This window comes from Haemaphysalis longicornis, unplaced genomic scaffold, assembly GCF_048455015.1.
Source record: "Haemaphysalis longicornis isolate Haplotype H1 unplaced genomic scaffold, Haemaphysalis longicornis Haplotype H1 scaffold_2, whole genome shotgun sequence".
NCBI lineage: Eukaryota > Metazoa > Arthropoda > Arachnida > Ixodida > Ixodidae > Haemaphysalis > Haemaphysalis longicornis.
In genome coordinates, this window is record NW_027526295.1 from 260,194,601 (window position 1) to 260,218,996 (window position 24,396).

The 24,396-nt window shown below is 48.5% G+C and overlaps 1 protein-coding gene across 6 annotated transcripts in view; it reads right to left on the bottom strand.

Moving 5' to 3' along the window:
* Positions 1–9,423: 9,423 nt before the first annotated feature.
* The window catches only part of LOC144170511 (semaphorin-1A-like), an 84,074-nt gene continuing 69,101 nt past the window's right edge, over positions 9,424–24,396 (bottom strand). For 4 of the 6 annotated variants that reach the window (XM_077700355.1, XM_077700352.1, XM_077700353.1 and 1 more), the window contains 7 exons: positions 24,218–24,300; positions 23,898–24,126; positions 23,172–23,246; positions 22,968–23,032; positions 21,205–21,369; positions 18,419–18,523; positions 9,424–13,225 (listed from right to left, as the gene is read on the bottom strand). In XM_077700355.1, the coding sequence (XP_077556481.1) occupies positions 12,849–13,225; positions 18,419–18,523; positions 21,205–21,369; positions 22,968–23,032; positions 23,172–23,246; positions 23,898–24,126; positions 24,218–24,300 (1,099 nt within the window). In that variant the 3' untranslated portion in view covers positions 9,424–12,848. The remainder of the gene's footprint in view (positions 13,226–18,418; positions 18,524–21,204; positions 21,370–22,967; positions 23,033–23,171; positions 23,247–23,897; positions 24,127–24,217; positions 24,301–24,396) is intronic. The other 2 variants (XM_077700356.1, XM_077700357.1) reach the window with 2 other exon arrangements.

Consider the following 24,396-nt stretch of genomic DNA (forward strand, 5'->3'; position numbering starts at 1 on the left):
GGAAAGCTGTTTGTGATGGTGCAGTGTAGGTAGCGGGTGCCGAAGACGTGGCATGAGTATGTCAAAGAGTGCCTGAGAGCAGCTAGCTTTATAATTTTTTTTTCACTTCGGTTTCACCGCAATCTCGTGGCACTGCGTCGGAGCTGTCAGTGCGCCACAGCCGCCACAGCCGTTCACGCACCTCTCGCCGCCCCACACCAGATTCTTCGCAGATAGCAAGCAGCAAACCCACGGTCTATGTCACTGAATAGATTTTGAAACAACGGGAGGCGCAAATCAAGTTTGAGGTGTGCAAGGAATGGCAGAAAGCCTGCGGCAATATTGCCGATTTACAGGGGCAATACGCCCTTGTTAACAGGACATGCAACAGGTCATGGAACAAATGTGCAATGTTTATTGAGATGGTCACCCAAGAAGCAATCTTCCTAAATGAACCCTTTAGTTCCTGCTAATCATATTGTACTTCAATGGAACCTCCGAAGCTTCGCTCAAAATGGCCCCTTACTGAAATCACAGGTATCCTCCACCCCACCTCTAGCCCTACTGTTACAGGAGACCAGAGGCCCTTGCAAAATTCCTCACTGCACCACCTACATGGACCCCAAAACCTTGCATACTTTCAAAGATAAGGCGAAGTCTCCTCCACTTTTGGTCAGGTAGCAGTGCTGGTGCACAAGTCGTGCCAGTCAGTTCAACACCGATGGGACAAGTAAAGCGCTAACCACATGGAGCGATTTTTCCAGCGACGCGACGAGCGACGCGACTAGGACAGCGACGGCTCGAGCGACTGAGGATGGCGATTTCAATGTTGCCACACTGCGCATAGTAACGTGCTTGGTGCGCTGGTTGTTTGCAAACATTTTTTTTTGTTCATTTGTCATAAAAAGCACGACTAAAAAGTATTACGCCTTTCTACCTTGCTTTTTGCACTTCATTGCATCTCTAAAACTGGTTTGGGTTAGCGATAGCGCACGCTTTTCCTTCTGCGCCTCGTCTCTCGGCTCCAACATGAACGCCGTGAAGAATTCCACGGGTCTCACCCAGTGTGTGCGGGAGCCTTCTTGCTTCTGCTTCAGCGTGTACACAAGCTTTGCCACGCAAAGCTTTCTTTGCCGCTGTGCTCGCAACGCCGGCTGCGTGGATTTGCAAAATCTCCCCCCCCCCCCTTCTCTTCCAAAACCGGAGGTTGCGTGGTTGCGTGCTTACGTAGGGGCTCTCCTATTGGCTAGTCGCTGAGGCCACTTCCGGGAGACGAGCGACTGTTTCTGGAGACCCAGAACCGAGCGATTCGATGAGCGACTTGGTCCGCGGCAAAAAGTAGTTCGTCGCTAGTCGCGTCGCTCCCCAAGTCGCTTGCAAAATCGCTCCATGTGGTTGGGGCTTAATACAAATTGAGAAGTAATTATCTTTCACGTTCAACCTTCTAGTGGGAAACCTGTGCTCATGGTCTCAGTATATTACAGACCTCAATGTAACTACCGGACTAAAGAGTGCTCTGACTGGGTATCGCATATTTTTTCGCTAAACTTCTCTGGGACAGTAATTATTGGAGGCGACTTCAACGCAAAAAGTACTCTCTGGGGTTATTCCCACTCCGATCTATGCGGGAAACTTCTAGAAAAAGCACTGGAGTATAGCCCCCTCCGACTTGGCAATGAACCTTTCATTCCCACCCGCATAGGTCTCCACAGCTCGCAGCAAGACACCACACCGGATCTAACCCTTACCACACCCAGCGTCATTAGAAAATGGCGAACACTGGATTGTACATGGGGCAGTGATCACTTCCCTATTCTGCTCCACTTGAACAGCAAGAAATTCTGCTCCAAGACTACGTACAGAAACATCAACTGGGATCTTTTTCGCTCGCAATTCCACGTGAGCGCACAACCTGAGCTGTCTGAGTTTGTTGCCTCTGTGAATGAAGCGCGTAACCTTTCCACAGAGACTGTAACAAGCACAGCTGAGGTCAATAGTCCGGACGCCCACATGCACAAACTGCTTTGTATTGCTGAACGCCTTACCAAAAGGTATAGAGAATGCGGTAAACGTCATCATAATCTTATGAGACTAAAATGCCATTACAAAGCGATAAACGAATCTAAAAAAATCCTCCAATCTGAAAACTGGCATAATCTCTGCGAATGACTTGGGCAAGAACACGGTCCCTCACATCTGTGGAGCCTCTTTTGGGGTCTGAGTGAGCGGGCGAAAGCAAAACTGCCGATTCTGGAAGAAATTTGCCTCCATGCTCTCAAGTGGAAGATACTCTCTTCCCACACGCCACGGCTGACATGTCGACTCTCTCACTGCTGCCTAAAATCGATATACGCGCATTGCTCGCGGAGCTCGACTTTCCGTTCACCGGGAGTGAGCTGCAAATAGCCATCTCCCAAGGAAAACCCAAATCTACATCGGGCCACGACCAAATTAAATGGCAAGGCCTTCAAAATCTTCCCTCACCGGGTCAAGCGGCCCTCTTGACTCTCATCAATCAATCCTGGGATACTGGGCAAGTTCCCGACCACTTAAAAATGGCAATCATCCACCCCATCCTAAAACCTGACAAAGATTCTCGCAAGCCCGAAAATCTCCAACCTATCGCATTAACTCCTGTTATTTGCAAGTTGATAGAACGTCTCATAAACAACAGGCTTCAAAACCACCTGGATCAGACAGGGTGGTTCCAACCGGCCCTCATGGGATTTCGCCCCAATTTACGCACCCGTGATTACCTCTGGCTTCTTCGTCGAGTAATAAACCGGACATCTCGAAAGAGCCTCCTAGAGCCCTCAATATGCACAAGGCGTTCGATAATGTCAGTCAAGAAGGCATCCTGTAAGAATTAGCTGCTGCCTTCCCCAGTCAGAAGGCTAAGAGGTGGATTCGCAGCTTCCTAATGCACCGACCCATTCGCCTTAACCCAAAGGAAGCAGTGCTGACTGCCTTTTACCTTGATCGAGGAGTTCCCCAAGGTTCAATTCTTGGACCTTTACTCTTCACTCTGGCCATGAATCGTGTAGCCCGCACCCTTGAAATGGACTCTGTGGCCTGTTTCGCCTTCTATTCTGATGATATGTGGACCGAGGCTGCTGATTATGACTCAAAAGAATCTATGCAGGCTGAACTCCAGGCTGCTGTCTTTAGCTTGGATGTGCACCCTCTCCCGATTCCAGCTGCAATTATCCCCCAACACGACCGAATTTCTCAGCGTTGATGGCAAGCGTTCGACCAACCCTGACCAAATACTCCATCTCAATATCACAAATATGATTCTTGAATGAAGAAATTGTTACCATCAAATCGCTTGGCCTCCAGATTAGCAGCTGCAATAGCCCCACTACATGGATCCATCATCTTCGGACAACATGGCGCTCCATTTTGCACTTCATTACCCGTCTATCCAATAAATATGGCGGCTCACACCAACAGCCCTTCTCAAGCTTGCGCGCGCCGTTGCGCACGGCCAACTGTCTTGCAGATTTCCCATATATGAATTCCGTCCCCGGCATCTCATATACTAACCATATTAAACAGACGCCTGATTTGTACCATGACAGGCCTACCACGCCACATTAAGACGGGCATGCTGGAACAGGCAGTGCCACTTTCTTCGACCAGTATAGTAAAAAAAAATCACACTGCATTTCCAGAAGCACCTCGAATACATGCCGCAGGGACGAGCTATTTTTAAATGGACACCTTGAACAGCAATTTCGACCCTGCAATCATTCCTAAATATATCCCGCCTTGGGAGAGACCTGCAATCGGCCCTATCCGATGATGACCCATTCCCCGACGTCATTGAGCAGCTAGGGAACAGTATGTCCGCATCTTGGCCAACGATAAAGCCCACGATGAAGTTGACGTATTCACCGATGCCGTTACCCATGACAAAACAGCCCCTGTTGCTTGGACTTGCCCCGAGGTTCCACAACTCTATGGTTCTCACAACATTACCAACACCTGCAGCCTCTCAGATGAAGTGGAACTCTTTGGAATTTTGGGCACAGTTCAAATCGTTCAGACCCATTGTTCAACCATCCACACAAAGAAGTTCCGCATCATCACCAACTCGCACGCTGCCCTCTGAGAACTGAATAGGACCTTTATGCCTAACTCCGCGGTGACCAACATCCTCTACATAGTACGGGACCTGTTTCATGAAAGAATCACGATATTCATGCTGCGCACACCTGCGCACATAATGGAGCGGACAACAACCGAACGGTGCACAACGCTGCCCGGGAGTGCCTACTAAATCCTCCCACGGTTCTCGACACCACTTCAGCGCAATCTGACTCACAGAGCACATCTGAACAACATTGGCAACAAAAACTTCGTCAAGCTAGAGCCCTCAGCCGGCACCGACTAGCTGAGGCCCCACCTTTCCCAGAGCAGGTGAGGTCTTCACCAACAAAGTTTACGCCAACTTGGCCTATACCACCGATGTGATTTTGAAGTAGACGAACCAAAGGCGTCCCTCCTTACTCAGGTGCCCCCACTGTGGCAGCAGCGAGACACCCAACTTGTTCCACCTTATTTGGTCATGTGCAGCCTTCTCAGATGGCTGTGCGCAGTTGCTCGCAAGTGCCACGGTTCCGAAGTTGGCGTTAAAGCATGTTGAGTATGTTAGGGACAACCCCGAAATGTTAGGAAAAAATCACAGAATTTGCCGTAAAAAATGGTCTATGGCTTAATGGCTGACCGACTACTTTTTCAAGTTGACCCGTCACAAATGAACGCCGGCGCGCTTGCATCTTGCCACACCAGCCGTAATGTGCCGTTAAGAACTATGCCAGACACCCCCTACCCTCACCAGAAGGCCAGTGTGTGTGTGTTGCTCGAACGGGACCTCGAGACAGCTACATTGATAGTGAAACTTGAACATTACTTATATGTACAACAACTAATTGGTGATGTCTTTCCCAATCCTCTTTTCCATTCCCTACCCACAGGGCTTTTTAGCCTCCTCTCTGCAGTAAAGTCATTCATTCATTCATTCACTTATAAATTTTATAAAGTTAGCTATGAATTTTCATTGTGAGGAAGAAACCAGCGGTGCATGTGAAGACTACAGTCCTTCAGTGTACCATTCTAGTACACTGTAGTGAAGTCTGGAGACGAAAGCCTCGTTGGATTTTCTGTTGATCTGCTGTTGAACTTTCTGAACTTTGCGGCCGTGCCCCCCACTTGATCAGCCCTTCGGGCAGCAACCCCGGGAGCTCGTTCCCCTTGTTCGGCATCGCCGGGAGCCTCCTGTTTGCCCCCTCCGAGCGCCTTCAGGCTTCATGTGGCCTACCCATCTCTCCGGCGCTGCTGTTTCCCTTGCATGCTCCGATTTTTTGTGATTCTGTGCACCTTGCAACAGCTTTCTCTACCTCAGGCGTTCCATTAAACATAGAGAACTAAGGCTTTAGACATTAAAAAAATCAGAACCCTTCCCTTCCAACGAAGCTGGCGCTCTGGCGGGATTCGCTATGTTGGGGTTTTGCGGCATTTTTTGCTTAGTTATAGACAGTGACGTGATCTCTACAAAGGACACACAATATATTGGAGGGTAGAGACAATGATGTCTCTAGTTGACCATATTCCTTGGACCACAAAGCGAGACGTGGGTGGGGGGCGGTGTAAAAAAGAACGTGGCACATTGCTTAAATGACAAATGCACTTTATTACTACATCTGCACCATATGCGGCCTTCCTGGTCCTCCAGGTTTTTTCCTAGCCAGTAACTGGTACTTCTTGCTTGAATGAATTGCTTTTATCAGTTCATTTTGGCTCATGTGTCTGTAGTACCGCCCTGACATCATGTGCAGATTTACCTTAAGCAACAGCATTGCTCTGAGTGAGGTCAAACGAAGCTGCGTCTTCTCTGCAGACAGCATCTTCATCAAGGAAATCACCCTTTCCACTGGCACGTGCGTTTGTGCCTGGCAAGCACATGGCGTACTCGCGACGATTGTCTTGATATTGTTGCAAGGAACGTCATTTGTTCCGAAGTGCCGAAGCCACCCTACGTTCCTCAAACGCAGAAGGGTGTGCTGAACGGCTTGCTGGTACAAACTTCAAAGAAAACAGCTCAGACGTTGAGACTAAGCAAGATACACGCAACACAGGCACTTTGTTGTGTGAAATTTCTTCCTCAGTCCCGTGGTCTGCGCTGCTTTCTTGAGGTTCCTCCAACGGTTTCTTCTGGCTCTTCCATTCCTCCAGCTCTTCATTCACGACCGAGGGCTTGATACCCGTCTTCCATACTTTTGACAGAAGGCGGGAGACAAAACGTCATCCCACAAGCAGGCTGCTGGGACAGCGGGACCACAGCCACAAAACCGGGTCATGTCCCACCTAAATCAGGACATCTGGTCACTTTACGAGTCTGGTCCGCTGCACAGGTGCATCCGCCAAAGAGCGCGCGACATTGCACAAAAAGTCGGGGAAGAGAGATGACGCGTGTGCCGTGGAGTACACTTGGCACACGATGCGGGAAAAGACTTAGGGCCGTATTCCCAGTCCCTCCTCCACTCCATTTGCTCCCTCCACTCGGGTGAGGAGAGGATGTCGCAATGCTAATGCATGGGGAAATCGAGTTCAAGGATCTCCTCCACTGGAGGCACGAGCGGAGGAAGGACTAGGCATTGCGACATCCTCTCCTCACCCGAGTGGAGGGAGCAAATGGAGTGGAGGAGGGACTCAGAATACGGCCCTAGGAATACCAGGGTTAGGGTTGGAAAAGGTGGCGGTGGTGGAGAGGAGTGTAAAGTGGGGATGTAACCATAGCCCCTCGTTAGATGGCCATGCACAGTGAAGACACTTTTTTGCAGTACAATATACAATTTTTTCTTCTCTTCAATTCTTAGCTTACCAAGTGGTTTTCGTTCTGAGTAGTGTGCAGGCAGCCAAGGACTGTATATGATCTCGTAATCAACATTCTACAAACAACAACAAAAAAAACAGAGCTAATTTTCAAATGGCGAGGCCTAGCTATCATTCATAGGAAAAAAGTTCTTTTTGAGTAATCAGAGCAAAACTACAGAAGTGGAAGTACATATACAACGCAAGTACCTGCGACTAGGAGACGATGGACCTCAAAAGGCTTTCCGGCCGATGAACTTGGAATATTGGATATAAAGTGTTGGTAAGCACAGTATAGTTGGAAGCATTCTTGATAATTAAAAAAAAAATTCTTCCTTACAATCACATTCAGTACACATCTGCAAATTCAGCTAGCATCATTGGTCCACTTCATTTTAGTGTGCCAATGTGCCTATAATTTCTTCTGCTAGTGCTACAAGTTGCAGCGCAGCACTAGCTGGCATGCGTCCAATCAGTCTGCGTGTAAGGCGCCGACGTTCCGAGCTCGTGCGCGCGAGACGGGGCTGTACTGCATGTTCCGTGTTGCTCGTACAGAAGAACCACTCTCATTTCTCTTTAGTTCAAACCATACATGCACGCACAGCGTAGTTGGTTGCTGTTAAAATGAGCTGTATATTTTTAAATGCCCGCTATGTTCCCAAGTAATTATGAAATACAACAACCCCGTTAAAAAGTGGTGATTTGGTTTTGACATACTGTTGGTCCCATATGAGCAACCTGGGCAATCAGGCACACCGCAGTCGGTTTCTATAAATGTGCTTAATAAGCCAGAACGTCTCAGCGAAAATAACATTCCTAACAGTTAGTATAACAATAATAATAATAATAATAAAAAAAAGTTTTGCGAATCGGCCTAGCAACCGTGTGACTCAGTGGTGCAGTCATCGAACCACTGCTGCTGGTATAACATAAAAGTGCTAAAACGAAGTGTGAAAGAGGAAAAAGAATGCGAGAAAAACGACCATCTTCCCGACTCCCTTCCGCAGAACTTGTTACGCAGTTTGTATTCTGACCGAGTCATCATTTGTTCATCTGCAACGAAGTGTCTTTGCAGCCTGCTTTAATTTGTACTCGACTGTGGAAGCACACATAAACTTACCTGAAGCAGTACATGAATGCTGCACAAATGCCATTGCCTCTTTCAGTCATTTTGAACGAATGCAGTTTCTTTCGCAAACTCAGCTTCGCTGGAAAAGCGTCGTAATTTAATGATAACTCAGCTCCTTGTCGCCTCTCCTCACTAAATAGCAGTTTTGGCGTCATTGTTGGTGCAATGCTTATAACCACCCCAGACGATTTCCTGCTTCAAGGCACATGGTATCATCGTTAGCAATAATGCACCATGCCCCCATGAGACACCGTAATTACGTGTTGCAATGAAAAAATTTCATGTTGCGTGGCAAACCTGTGTCACTTCAGAAGCACTTCGCAAGCTCTTTGAAGTTTCAGTCTATGGAAATCTGCCAGAGCAACTATACCGATGCAACGAAGTTAAGCTGTTAAGTGTGTATTTCTCAGGCATGCTTGCTTATCCCCCTGAAGTGATGGTGTGCGCCCCACACAGCATGCATGCTGTTCTCGTCAATCCAGATCATCGCAGGAGCCGTCACGTCTGGTGAAACTAACTGTGATATTTCCAAGGAGAAATTAGCAGTACATAAATGCAGAGATTTTTATACCACCAGGAAAGTTTTCTCCAATTTATACAAAACACTTCCGCATTTTTTGCCTGAAACTCTGACTGAAATGTTATCAGCATATGAAGAAAGGCCAATTGACGTTGTGCGGCAGTACCTCTGTAATGCCACAGTGATTCTGCAAACAGTCACAGGGCCAGGTGTAAGTGTCCCCTTAGCTTTGCGAAAACCACCTCCTTCCTAATAACTTCATCGGCAATGCTGTCAAAACTGATTTGGCTGTACCATTCAAACAGCTCGTGTGTTATTCATTGCAGTCAAACCTGTTAGACTGTCCAAACGGTTTGCGAACAGTTACAATTTCAGCTCCATCGAAGCAAAACTGAACCAAAGCTACATTTTCTACCCGAACCAGACCTTTACTTTTCCAAGTTCGACACACCGGTCCGATCTTCTAACTCATTCAGATTCAAATTTTGCATAAAATTGCCTCGTTAATTTTAACACCAAGACCAGCATAAGCACTTGCTTGGTTATTTCACAATTAAACAAAGCCTGCCTAGACCACAACTTCAACTCTTTTTTACTTTGGGTGGAGCCCTCCCAATAGGACAAAACTGGACCACGCAACACGGGATGGCACGGGTGCAGAGCTTTTTGCTTCAACAAAGTCTTGTTACAAGGGAACAAGCTTGTTACATGTCTTTTTACAAGCTCTTGTTACAAGGAAACTTTGCAAAGCTTGATTGCCTAGACTGCTTCCTCCTTCACAACCCTTCTGATGGCAGATGCGACAATAAGGAGATACACAAACAGCCTAGAAAAAAAAAAAAAAAAAAAAAAAAAAACTCGCATGTTTTGTAATTTGTGGTGTTTCCTGGCGAGAAGAACACAGGCAACAGACACAGGGTGCACCTTGGAGTCAGAAGTTTTATTATCGCAGTAACATCAACATACCTGTACAACAATACCTGCGCTGTCTCGGGACACGGACACACTAGCCTGCCGGGGAACTCCCCCCCGGGCAGGGTTCTCGATGTACAAAAAGAATACGAAGTGTACGGACAAACATTTCTACCTTTGTCATTATTAGACTGCCAAGAGAGCTGCAGCACAGGCAGGAGGGTTGGATTACACCGTCGCCCCTGTGTTGTTATTACTAGCAGTTATTGTCCCGACAAAGACGCTCCAGGCATCACTTATTATGCGTTACACTGCGGAAAACACGGCTATGCACAACAATGTCCCAAGAAAGGGGGGCAGGGATGGGCAGGGTGCAACCCTATGCAGTGGCAGACACAAACGAAAAGTTCTCTTAGCACATTTAACAACGAGGCCAAGAAAGTGGCTAATAAAGCTGGGAGGCTCCCTTTGCACAGTAAGCGGTCACACGGGGAAGGGGGCAAGCTTGCTGTCAGCAAAGGCATGAGATCGAGTCACTTGTAAAAAGGCCATTACGCATTTTTTGCTAATGTCGTCCGAACGTTCCTATGTGACATGTTTAATGTGAAGGGGAACAACAAAAATACTACACTTTGCTAATTAGGCACTTGGAGAAGCATACCGCAGGTTGCTCTCTGGGAAGTAAATAAAATTTTAAGCCCAATTTTGTTAAATAAATCAAATGTTCGCAGCTAATGATGAGTGATATTCACTCACAGTGGAGATCTAAATTTTTATTTAGACTCTGCAAGAGTTGGCCAGCCTCTTGGATGCACTGTAGTTGTGATGCTTTTCGATGGTTGATATTGTGAACCGGCCAAAACTTTCCTATGTTTCTTTTCCTCCTGTCTAAGATCGGCAAAAACTGGAAGCTCTGCCGGAGCCTTCACACAGCCTTGAGCTGAATGAAAGAATTTTCACAACTTTTAGTTTGTCGGTGACCTGAGCATCTTGCCTTGCATAGCTTGTTGCATTCAGGAGGCCTCTGTTGACCGCAGTAAAAGCAACAGCACAAATACTTGCAATTTCTGTTGCATGAATTGCATGGCTGCTGCAACGGCATTTTGACTTCTATATTGTTTGTATGGGCATAGGAACTTCCACAATACTGCTCGCTGCAAGTTTTCTGCTCATACGCAAGCGAAAAAATGGCAAGGCAAGCACAGCCCGACAAGGCTCGATCTCGTTCTGCTAAGCATCAGGCAAAATTTAAATGCCGCTGTTTTTGTTAGGCATGTTGGGGCCACGAGCTGCAATTTTCTTCCAAGATTGGAAACCTTTGTATGTTCTCCCAAGTGCACAATCAGCAACGTATACGTGTGTGTCCGTCCAAATTAAAACTGCCAGCGGAATGTGGCCAGCAAAATTTCGTGCCAACACACTGCTCAGTCAATGCTCTTAAATTGTGGTGGTACCAGCACTCTGCTTTGTTAGGCTAATGCGCACTACCTCATTATGGGCACTATCTATAGTAATGCGCACTATGTCACGATGGCTGCTACTGACAGCCTTTTCTTTTTTTTGAGAGAGCGAGCATGCAGGTTCAGAAGCATTTCTTATATTGTTCCTGAAATAGCAGATCTCCCATTGCACATTTGTTCTAAAGAAGAAAAGTAACAACAAAAGGTGGTCTTGTTTTACTCGATAGGGGAAAAATATCGGCTGCGCTTTGTACACACTTCTCAGTACTGACTCTGCAGACAAAAAAGCAAACAAGTGCCTCTATGCAATATGCTCATATATGACTCTCCGTAATGTACAAATGAAAATGACAGGGAAAAAAAAGCAAAAAACAAAAAACAGCACGTGTGACCTCCAGTTCGGCCCAAGCAGAAGGCACCTACGTTTCGTTGGGGCGGGGCAAGGGCTGAACGCCTATGACAGCTTTGAACGCCTGTGTCGTTGCAATCGCAAGAGCAAGGCCGAAATCAGACCCGCGCTGGAAGTGCCCGAGGCACCTCCTGGCCATTTCCTGTGCCTTGTTCCGACAGCTGAATAAGCAACGCGAGCCTGCTAAGCATCCAAGACGTGGGGCCACTGTTGACTGCATTACACTTGAGCTGAAACCTAAGACAACAAACTTTGGAAATATACAGGGTGAGAAATCAACTATGTACAACGATAAAATAACACTCGGTGAGAGAATGTGACTGCAAAACATAGCCTCTAGGCGAGTGCCCACTCAAGGGTTCCCCTTTCGGGGATTCATGCCTTCCAGCCGTTTCCCCGCACAGCATCTCGTCCCTCCCTGAACACAAGCTGCACCGCCGGTGCAGAGCAAGTCCGCAGGTCTACACTGCTAGGTGCCCCGCACAGGGGGCGCTCCAGACGGTGACTCCCTACATTGGCATGCCCCCGCTTCGGGGCTAAGCTTCCCAGCGATGCGTGCAAGGCGCACACCCTGCGTCTTTGCCCGTGGGAATGGCAAAGAACAGTGAATGGCGAACCGGGAAGGGCTCGGGGCCTGAACTTGCAAGCCCCAGCCATTTGCACGCTGACGAGCACAAGAGAGCACAAGTGAAGTTTCCTGTACAAGAAGAGAGCCCGCTCGTTGCCTGGGCTGCCGATGCCCGAGTGGCCAGCACGAAGCCGGCATGCTCCAGTGGGTCCACAAACCTGGAGTTTCTTCCCCGACTAGCTAGCTAGCTTAACTACAGCTCGGGCTTCACATGCGGCAGGTTAACGCGCTCGGGGACGGCTAGACAGTGGCCGATGCACAAACAAGTGAGGACGCATGCGCGAAAGGATTCGATAAAAACACAACTCTGTACAACTACAATCAAATGTGAATAAATTAAATTCCATTTTTTGTAAAATGCACCCCAATATTGGCACGCTGTTCAGAAGGTGCAGGTATACGAGTAAAAGAACCGCATAAAGTACACTTTTTGAGCAAGATGGATGCGCCAGGGCATACAAAACAAGGGCTCCACTTAGAAACAGCGAGAGGGCAGCAATTGGAATGCTTTGCACGATGCAACAAAGTGTGTAGAACGAGAGGCCGAAGGAGGAGGGAGCAGGAAGAGGGGAGCCCCACAGAGCCGTCATCGGGAGGGTTTGATTGCAACCGAGTGCGGGAAGCGCTTTCCCCGGCTGTCCAGTGGCGATGCCAGGGCGGGCGTGCACGCCCACCAAGACTAGATCCGATCGCTGTCCACGGCGGGGAGGGGGGCGGTCCCCGGAGGTGCACTGGGCCGCCGCCCGCATGCGGCGGCCACCAGCCGACCGGCTCATCACTGCCGTCCAAACAAGTAAGTGTAGTCTTCTTCTTCCTCCGGTGTGGTGGGGCCCCGGCCCCGATTGCTGGGGGCGGCCCACAGGGTTGCCCGGCCGGCCGCGTCATGGAGGGAGTCAGTAGACCTGGAAGGGCTCCAGGGCCGGCCTAGCAAGGGGCTATAAGTAGATCTTCTTGACCTTCTGCAGGGGCTTGTTGTCTGCCGAGCTGTTGGCGTTCTTGCCGTTCTTGGGTGGCACGTTGAGGACCAGGTTGATGGGCTTGGCGTGGTTGTGCGTAGACGAGAGGAAGCCCTCGGCGTGCGGGTCGCCGCTCCGGTCCAGGTAGCGCGAGTAGTCGTCCGCCGGGCACGCCTCCTCCGCCTCGTCGTCGCTGCGGCACCGCCGGCTGAAGATGTAGCCACTGATGAAGCCCACCACCAGCGACGACACAATGCTGGTCGTCACCGCTATGGCCAGCGTCTCGGCCGTGTAGAACTGGGACGCCCCGCCACCCGTCCGCTGGTCACCGTGCAGCGAGGATCCCGCCACGGCACCTGCACAGTAGTGTTCCACTCTGCAGCTAGGCAAGGAGCAAATGCAGGTGGTACTTAGCTGGTACTCTTTTTTTTTTTTTTTACCTGCCTACCTTTACTTTTTGTCACGCAGGAGCCCTGTGACTATACAGTATCCCCAAATCAGCACCCCAGTGAGGTGGTTACGATTTTGGGAAGAAAAATTTAATTGGAGTGCGCCTCAAGTTGTGCAAGATTCGCTAGCACCGAGGTGCCGCAAGAGTAAATAGAAAAGGTATTAGTATATACTTTTTAACAAAGAAAAAAAGAGTCATAATTATAAGTCAATTTATCACTGACGTGAAGACTCAAAAAGGAGATCATTTCAAGGTATGTTTATCCAATCGCCATTTGCAGCCAACACTTCGCTGTCGCTGCCAGTGAAATTGCCTGGATTTTTGCCGGGTGTGCGATTTTCGGTAACCTATTAAAGATCAATTTTTTTTCTAGTAAACAGGCAGGTAGCGGAGACAAGTCACCTCTTTTTGTGGGGGTGTGTGTGCGTGTGTCTGTCTGTAATTTTCATTCAGCGGTTAGTTTTATTTTAGCTATATGCAAAAAGAAAAGCCCAACTTTGATTCAATTCAAAATTCAATTCAATTTTCAATTTGTAAATATGTTTTAATATATGTGTAAGAACCTAAGACAAGAGCATACATCCAACCTGGAGCATCAAGAGGTACGAGACATTACAAGTGCAAGACGATGGCATTGTGGTGCACCATATGCTTGCAAAACTCAAGGCCATACCACTCATCAACAATATCGATTGCTCAAGGTGGCCACGGTAAAGCTAGTTTAAGTTTACACACCATGTGGTTCTCTTGGCTTTTTACAAGCTTGTTCAGCACTGCTGTAGAAGTTTTAAATGAAACGTTCATTATGTGCATTAAAAAAATTAACGGCAGTGGCACTTGGGTTAGTTGGTAATATATGCTGCCTAATAAGCACTAAAAAATGACAGGCAGCAGGACAAAACACGCACGTGAGCACTCACTTCTAACTACATTTACTTTACTAAGCTCAGGCCTCGCATGTTTCAAGTGCCTAATAGGTATGTATATCTCTGCTTACAGAACCTTGAATAACCTCAAGAAGAGTTGGGCGGAAAGGACATGACAGAAACACTGCTCTCAAATGCATGCTGCTGCCTGGCAAGTGTGCTGGTATTCACAGCCTAGGACAAGCAGAAATACAATGTGGACATGACCACAAATGTGCAAGTGTGCAGTTGTCGTCAGTATAGATATCAAGTGTTCAGGTTTTGCGAACGCGCATAGCAATTGTCGATGTCGATGTAAGAGGTGGGTGCTCTACCCCTTGATTTTGGCAATGGCAGTGAACATTAGCTGTTTCTCATTGCTCTGATTTTGCTTGTTTGGTTGCCGCACCTCTATATAAAGCCACTGTTTGTGAAAATAAATGTAGTTGGAAGCGAGCCCCCACATGTGCCTTTTTTTGGTTTTTGGGGATGTCCTACAGACTCTTTTCCCTAAATTTCCTGTGATGGGCAGTGGGAGGAAGCACTGAGGAGCTCGAACCTAGAGGTACGAACCTCGTTGGTCATAGCTGTCGACATCGCCACCCGGCACAAGTAAGCGGCCACAATCGCTTTTTAAACCGCATAAAGCTCAATAAAAAATGCTCTCTGTCTGAGGTTTTTGCACTAATAAGCAACATATTTTTTTTTTAAGTTCGATTCGATAACAGCACTAAGACAGGACAAAGAGAAGGCAAGGTGAGACACACTGCCCAGTCTCGTCACGCCTTCTATTTATCCCGTCCTAGCGCCGTTACAGAACTTTGTTGGTACACAACCAACAAGCCCGCATTAACGCCATTTTTCAGAACACATTCTTACCGACATTTTTTACCACTTCAGCCATCACAAAGGGAATCCAATATTAAATTACCTACATTTGGCTATGCATGCTGCACTAATGTTAAACAGTTATGGTACCTGCTTTAGGAAAAGCAGGTATCATACGCAGAAGCTTCTGCGTGGCTGCTTCACACCACCCCTACAGTCTCCTTGAAGAGAAAATGCCACGTCATGCATGTCTATGTGCTGCAGCGGCGCTCCCCAAGGTTCCACCTAAAGTGGCTGTGAATGTCACAAGGCATTTTGCCTTAGCACTACTGATTGATTGTAGGGTTTAACGCGCCGGTGCAACGCAGGCGACGAGGTGCGCCGTAGTGAAGGGCTCTGGATTAATTTTGACCACCTGGGGATGTTTAACGTGCGCCGAAATCTCGTGCACATGGGCGTTTCTGCTTTTCGCCTCCATCAGAAAAGCAGCCGCCGCAGCCGGGAATCGAACCCGCGACCTCGTGCTCAGCAGCGCAACGCCTTGGCCACTGAGCCACCACGGCGGGTAGTCATCACTGCTAAATGCAATAACACGGTGAGCCCTGTGAGAGCCGTGAATGCAGTACAGCAAAGCTCCTGCACGAAGGCAGCTAGTGTGCACAGTAGCAGGTGGCAGCCACTCCATCTCACGCACCTCCACTGCCAACTGGCACACCCCAGCTACAGGGCAGCAATGCAGAGCAACGGCAAGAGCAAGACACGAGGAAGGAATTCAGCTGCTCCCTATTGCCAAGCAGCACGACAAACATGCATGCATGCATGGCTTGGAAAGAAAAAACGGCGACTGCGTATACATTTCTTTTGTTCTACCGACAGGAACACAGCCTCTTACATTGCCCTTTGCTTTTGCAACTCACACGATTTGCAGGGAGAGGAATAACATGCCAGGAAAACAAGGAAGCCCTGCGGTGACGGCGACATCAACGGAATCCCCTTCATAGCTAGCTTTCGACCACGGGAACATGCCTCCTTCATTCATCCCCCTGCTTTATTTATGTGCTTTAATGAAATAAATGCCCTTGCTCAAAACCAGTTCCTACGTTGCAGCCAGCCCCACTAATAAAGAGCTATTAGGGGGGCTCGAAATACTAGAGGGGCTCTCTTTCTCTTGACCCTGGCACACTTTCTGTGGCAATGTCTGCCGAGTCCATGTGCGTCCCACGGACACAGCTGCAATAGTCTTCACATGTGGCAGTGCCCTCCTGGCCTGATAGTACTTGCAGTGAGTTGAAGCATCTCAATCTCTGCAGCGCTCTTGATGTCTCATTATCATGTTACTGTTTGGCGTACAACCAGTCAGTAAGTGGTATCTTTACGACACCAAGCGCTGCCCGCGACATTAATCCTGCCACCTCCTGCCTCGGTCTCCCTGAAAATTGTGCCCGCATGCTTGCACAGCACGTCTGTTGAGCTTAGATGACAGCAGGGTGGGAAAAGATAGAATAAATCCCCCACCCTTTCCTTCCTCGGTAGCCCATATAATTTTGCACAAGCTGTCCTATGCCAAACAGCCTTGCTCAAGGCCTGGATCTGGGTGCCCCGTGTTAGAGGAAGGTAATAACTAGGAAAAGAACAAACACTTAGGTCAGCCAGGACAGCAGCAGGAGTTAAAAATCAGCAGCCAACCACTCATTTTTACTCCAACCCAGGTTGTCTCAGGCCAACAGCACAAGGTCACACCAGTTTCCGGGTGAAGATTGTTCAGTGGACGATGGGCTGCTGGTGTTTCTGTCAGGGCACATGGGGAACGCCTCTTGGCAGTGGCTGGGGCCTTACCACCCCCCGTCCTCTTCCTCCCTTCGCAAAGCAGTGCGACGGTCCCCTGCCTGGAGAAGCCCGGCCCCACAGCCGGGACTGCGGTGACGGTGAGAGCTTGAAGACTGCCAGTGTGGCTACGTGCAGTCACAATGTGCCTCACAGGAAGGGACTTATGACGACTCTTTCACCATGATAGCACCCCACTTAGCACCTTAGCTAACAAGCAACTCCTTACAGACAGCGGCTATATCGTAAATGTGTTTGGGGGGCTATTTGCAAAATTAAAAAAAGTAAGGGAGAGACAGACGTAGTGCCGCCTGACACCGGGTGCCATCACTGAGACACCGTTAACTGCCACCCATCAAGAGATGGCACGCTCGCTCGTGTCTGACAAGTGCCTAAATAAATACGGAATGAGGGTGTACTAGCTAGTTGGTTATCCACAGTTCCCCAGAACCTGCCTGGGGTACCTTCCTATTCATTTTTGTCTCGTACATGCTGCAGTGAAGGTCTGATCGAAAGTATTTAAGGTGCAGCGTAGCTCCACGGAATCTGCAGACTTGGCAACACAGCAGCACGCACGGTCCACAAGTGGACAACATCAACTAGGTCTTCCAGTATTGGCCCATCATGAAAGTGCCCACCAGCAGCGCACTGTAAGCAAGGCTCTGCCAGGCCCCTCATATTAAGGCACAGGGGGAGGAGGAAAGAGAAGTGTCCAGTGAGAAGAAGACACCCAGCCAAGACGGCCAGAGAGAACAGGCATGCAGAGTGCCCAGCAGTTGTGCACCCAAGCTGGTTTGCCTGCTGACAAGGCCCACTGTTTCATGCCCCAGAAAAAGTTAGCAGGTTGCAAGGCACCCAAACCCCCACTGCGGCGAATAAAACGGCATTACAGAGGTTACTCAGAGCCCTCATTTTTTTTAGGGGTTGAAAATTAAAAATACCCTAGAAGATTCGAGGTACACAATATGCTTTACCTGTCAGCTGCAAACCATAAAGTGTCACAACCTGACACTTTACAGCAGAGATATTGACATTTTAGGTTTCTTTGCAAACCTACTGGCCTTGTATCTGCACAACAGAATGTTAATACTATATAGCTTTGCTTGAAGGTAAGAAATCTGTCTGCTTGAAAATTATTGGACGCCCAACTCAAAACTGTGCTCCCACCTTTTGTTTAGATGCAACCAATCACACCTGAATCCGTCCCAAGGTAACAAAGGACATTTTCACCGCAATGCGCTTCCTAGGGTGCGAGAGAATTGGATTCCTTCCAAACGACCCCATGAAAACTGAACTAGTGACAATTAGCTGAACACCAGAAACAAGTTCCACTAGCATGCAGGCACACGCGCAGCAAATGGCGCTCCCCGAGGGCCGCAGGCAGCTGCAACAAACGAAGGCGGGGACCCCGGGGGGCCCCTGCTTCGCCGTCAGGGTGAGGAGGAAGAAGGGGAGGGGCCCACCCTGGGCTCCCCCGCATGCATGCTTCCTGGGGGAGGGGGCGAGGAGTGTGGTTAGTGGCGGCGAGGGGCCGGGCTCACCTTGGTCTCCCAACGGGCGCGATGCCGAGTGCGCCGCATCCTCCCCGCCCTGGTACTGGTGTGGGGACCGCAGGGGACCGTTGGAGGACGCGGGGGCGGGCCTCCCTGGCAGCACCCGCAACAGGAAACAGCTCTCACTCCGCTCTCCCAGGTCAGCACCCACCCCACCCCCACACCCGACGCTGACGCCACCTCCTCTCTCGCAGGCCGTGCACCAAGCTAAATTGGGTGCGCCCCTCGACACTGCCCGCCCTATGGTGCAGGAAATTTGTTCCAAGCATGGCCGGAAAGCAGGTCAGTTTGCCCCTCCCATTTTTCTTTACAAACCTGACGTGAGAGGTGATGCAGTCTCTAGCACCGACCCAGACTATTATGGGTTACTCGTACTGAAGAAAAGCGCAGACCACAGGGACACAAAAACGAAGAGGAGGCACCACATGCTCGTGGCATGCTGTCTGGTCTTTTTGTGTCCTCATAGTCCGAGCTGCTTTTCAGCAAACCAATGCTCATTTCTTTATTCCATTGCAAGTTACTTTGCAGGACTGGTGTGCAAGCACTTAGGACTGTTGAGAAATCTTGAAGTGCACCGCTATAGCTGCCTTGTTTCATTTTTTGGCAGTGGATTTAAAATATGCCGGTGGCATTGCTTCTTCAAGGTAAGAAGCACTTAGCATGAGCAACTGCGTGCTTGATACAACGTGCTGCGTGAATGTGCTGATCCTTAATACGATGTCATGCCATTTTTCCAAAGCCACACCAGAGAGATCTCCCAAAATCTCACTGCACAAGTGAGCACAATTACATCGACAATGCCTCCAACCTGCTCTGAGTACTAAATCGCTAATTCTCTGAGTGTTTTCTTTGCTTCACCTCAAGACTTTGGCAAAAGCTTCCACGACAATGCCAAGGTGGCGCCAGCGTCGAGTTGTGAATGCTGATCTTTCACTTAGGCTACTACACATGGACAAACTCAATGCAGACATGTTCTGCTCACAAATTTCAGCTTGATCAACTACTAAAAAACATTCCTTCTACATACGAAAAGAGTCCGACCTATGTCGGCTTCATAAAACCGCAAAGAAAGCCACCCCATGTCACTTTGGGGTCCCCATCTGGAACTGCAGCCCAGCAACTGCCGGTCTGCCATACAATGGGCTAGCCTATTGAAGCTTTGTGTTCCACCAGTCTCATTACAAATGCTTGTTTCGCACGAACAGGAGGGCATAAATAAAGGTGACAGTAAATCAATAAATGCAATGCTGATCAATCTGTAACTATAGGGAACCCGAAGAAAATGATTACTGCTGCAGATTTTCTCTTTCCTTCTTTATGCGGCACAAACTAGCCAAAAGCAGGTTTTTTTTCATGGCAACAACTGCTGTTGTCAATGCGTTCCAATGTGTTTCAATACAAATTTAAAAGGCGAACTGATTTATCTAAAAAATTTTTGCAAAGTTTCCAGAAGTTTAAAAAGAAAATAGAAATTTGTTAACTGTATGAAAAATATCAGTTGGAAGCTGTGCAGAATGCAAAGCTGAAGGATGTGGCCTACTTTAGGAGAACCTCTTGCAAACCATCTTTACCCACTTCATCAGGTTTGATCTTCAATGGTAAATCTACACTCTTCCACAGGTACAGTTAGACACGTCATTTCTGTTTAATCATACCTGTCGCATAGTTCAGTAACATTGGCCATGGTCGCATAAAGTACTTGAAAATGCCGAGGGTGGCACATTTCACCGATTTGTCACGCGTGCGTGTGCAATATCCACAATTCCCAGTTTGTGTGAGCAACTGCCCAATCGGTTGTGCTGTTTTCTTTTCCTGCACAGTGCCACCTGTGCCCATTTGTGGCAGCAACTGCACAGCAGCAATGTAACCACATGAAATCTCTTGGGAAAAAGAACGGACGTCTATAGAGTTTTGGTGCCTACGAGAGGCAAATATGATACTTGAGAATAGAAAATACGTGGCAATCAGCACGGTGGTTTGCTGAAGCTCTGGATAAATACCTTCTCCCACTTAGACACGATTTGCTGCTAATATATAACGAAGCAAAATATTTGCTTGCAATCACAGACAGCTGTACATAAACGATGCAAAACAGATTCGGTGAAAACGCACCACTACAAAATGTTGCCCCAACAGTCAATTTAAATTGCAATGCTCCTGCCACAAATGACCAAAGAATCGCTGAAACACTGTTACACAAATAGGTTGATCGCAAAGAATGTTGAGCGCAGGATGTTTTTAGAAGCTACTGGTGTTCAGAACATGAAGGCATTGAGTTTGCATTTTTCAAAACAGGAGAAGTGTTATGACATAAATAGGTGGGAAAGAAGATGAGGGCTGCAAAAGAAAATGTTAGTGAGCAAGTCTAATCACGCAACGTTCTCAGAGAAATCCAGCCACCACCACCGAGAGCATGCAGAGTGTCCCACCACCACATGTACCAACACAAAGCTCCTAGCTTCATTCTACCACCACCACCGCCGCTGCCATGCTATGCAGGAACGCACAATATCTGGCTCTTCGAAACCACTAAGATTGCAAAGCGACCCCCAGTATTCCACTTCTCCTCACAATAGTTCAGACGGGGCACTCTTCCAAGAGCATTTCTGTGCGCAGCCATTTGGGCCTTTGGCTACACCAAAACTGGGCCAAGTGTTGGCTCTTCATGCAGGCGGATGTGTACGTTTGCCCCATGTGCATTTGCTCTTTCCAAGACCTCTTTCCAGGGTTGTTTGTTAGTCGTCCAGCATTCCCTAGGAGCGGCCCACACTAACCAAAGAACCGATGCTGAGTGAGGTCATTGAACTCGTCGGGGGCCATGTCAGGGTCCTCGGCCATCGTGGGAGGAAAGGTGGGGGGAGGAGGGCAAGTGCAGGCACACGGGGGACACACGCTCACGGGGGGAGACGCTGTCACACCTGATGCCCCCTGCAACACCCCTGGGCGTGGCCAAGAGAACACGCTCAGCCACTCCGCCACAGAAGACGCAAGAGAAGCCCCCCGGGAAACAGGATATGGTTGCCGCAAGAAACAATGGCGATCCGACCTTGCGATGTGACAACTAAACAGCGTGACGCAGGATGTGTTTGTTGGCACGCTGCATACATAATACAGCCATCAAACAGGCTTCCTCGAGACACACAACAAATTTCTGGATGTTGTCTTCATGTTTTTAAACAAGGGATCCCTGAACCTCAATTGACTATGGGCACCTCATCTAGTGACTTCAACATGAAAATTATGTAACCAAAAATGATATACACCCCTTTTTTTACATAATACAGCCATCAAACAGGCTTCCCTGAGACACATAACAAAGTTCTGAATGTTGTCTTCATGTTTTTAAACAAGAAATTCCTAAACCTCGATTGACTATGGGCACCTCATCTAGCGACTTCGAAATGAAAATTACGCAGCCAAAAATTAAATACACCCATTTTTTTAGAGGGCATGCAATAAAAAAGAAGATGTGCGAATGTAACCAGGGAACAGAAACAACGAACTTAGGCATGGCATAAACATGGCGTGGGCTGAGAAATTGAAGGTTTCACAGGCACCACACAGGCTGCATGAATTAACAAAGTTCAGGGAGTAAAGCCTAAAGAACATAGAGGAGAGATACATATGAAACAGATGACAAAATCAAGGAACTCATTTTCATGTTGATCACCGATACCATGGTGACGCATGCAACTGACAGCTGGACGGCTTAGAATGCTTCAGAGATAAATGCAACCAAGCAGTTTAGAAAAAAAAAAAAAATTAACAGCAGGAAACTATTTTGCTTTTTGTTCAGCCTAGAATTTCCTCTTTACACTGCGCTTTTGTGTCATATATCTTAGTTGGTAATTTCTAAACTGCCTCCAAATGTAATGGCCACCTAAATTAAAAGTTCAGAAAATCCTGAGAGTCTGTCTGTGTGGGAACTACAATTATTTTTCAGCGCAGCATGGAGATAGCTACTGTATATGCAGAAACTATTACTCCAGCTGCTATCCCACTTTCCCCAGGTTCAAAGGAGGCTAATCCAGGTGTTCTTGTCATCAACAAGAGTTTTGTGTGGGGTCGTGTGAACACTCAAAACCTTCACATCTCGAAATGAATAGCCCAATATTCGATTCAGCCTCAAATCAAGAACACTATTCAGACTTACTTGCTGCAATGAACTTTGATACAGGAAATTATGCCCGATGTTCTTAGTGCGAGGGCACTAGGTTACCTACCCTGTGAAATTGCACCTGTCAGTGTGAAGCCTGTCAATCAATGTCACAGAGAAAAAGAATGGCGTGCAACCAAGAAAAGGCGACGCCTTCGAGCATTGGTGTGTGCTGCTGAAAGGAGCATTTCAAGCGTGTTGCTTAATTTGCTACCGTTTGTCACACCACCACTGTCCCTTTACCGAGCACTACCACAGGCACTCCTCAAACATGGGTCGTGAAGAACGCGGGAAGCCCGCTCGACTTCCCAATAGGTGCGCTCTCCGCTTCCACTCCACCCCTCTCTCCACCACAAGCACCAACGGGAGGAGGAGACTCACCCTGGCCGCATCGGTGGTCCCAGCCCTCTTCGATGCTCTGCACATAGCTGTCCTTGTTCCGCACCCTGCAAGCACAAGGACGTCCCCTCTGAGGCATCATTCATAATCGAAGGAATGATCCATTATATTCCGCTCTTGAACGCTTGAGCGACGACTTGGGAAAGGCCCCGCACTTTCCGAACCCCACGCTAAAGGAAGACTCACCTCATGTTTGGGTTGACGCAGGCACTGCGCTCACTGTCCCAGGCACAGTAGGGATCCTGGAGGGCCACGCACTCTCTGCACAGGGGGGACACTGGGCTCGCTCAAAGGACCACCGACAAAGTCCGGCCCTCTGAGGCCCTACACGATCTAACCTTCAGTGCACAGGTTCCCTCACAGCTACTCTCACTGCAAAATGCAACCACCACTGTTTACATTGACTTCACTGGGTGCACTACTCCTTTCTGCGGTCACTGGCACAGTCTGTCACAAGAAGACCATGGTTACGTGAGGCACATTGCTCAACTAATGTTTAAATGCCATGGGCTGCAAACCATTCACAGAGATCAAGCATTGCTAACAGTTTAGATAATATGCACACACAACAACAAGAAACCAGCAGCAGAACTAAACAAAAAAAAATGTGACAAGCACTGATAAGCACACAAAAAAGGCCATTTTGACTTAAATTATGCACGTTTGTTGATGAAGCCATTTGCACAAGAAATTTGTTTCCTGGCTCATCAAGTGACAGTAAAAGGTAGTTTCAGTAGTGGCAGACCCGTATCTAGGGTTTAAAAAGCGGCCAGAAAATTTTCGTTAAATATCAGTTCTAATCCTCCTAGCTATGAAGTATATCACATCGCAGTTTCATGTGGGTGAGTCATTACACCTATGCTTAGTTACAAATGTGCCTATAGTGTTAGCCATAAGTGGGAGGGGACCCACGTGCAGCTGCTGCCGTAGCGCTGGCAGCCGAAGAGTGGGATGGCCTGGATCTCTGAGTGGGTGACCACAACCAGGCTTCCCTGGGGTGCACCGCTTCCCTGGGGTCGGTGCACCAGCAGGTTGGTGACGGGTGCCCCCCGGAACACCCCAACATCTTCCACCAGCACGGGACGGCCACCCGCCAGCTGAGGGGGCCCCACATTCACCGCCTTCAGCACCCGCCCCGTGTCTGCAAGAACAGGGAAGAAGAAAGGAAGGCCTCGCACCTTCACTCAACCGGGGGAAGGGGGTAGGGGGGGGGGGGGGGGGGGGTGACGCACCTGTCCCTATGAAGAGGACGTCGTACTTCTTGCCGTTCACAGCTTCCACCTGGGGGTCCACGGCAATGTACGTGAACCGGTACCTGCAAGATGACACCTGTGAGCCTTGCATAATGTCTCTGAAACAGCATGCACACACAGTGATCCCCCTTTTTTTTTTGAAGTGTAACATCTGAGTC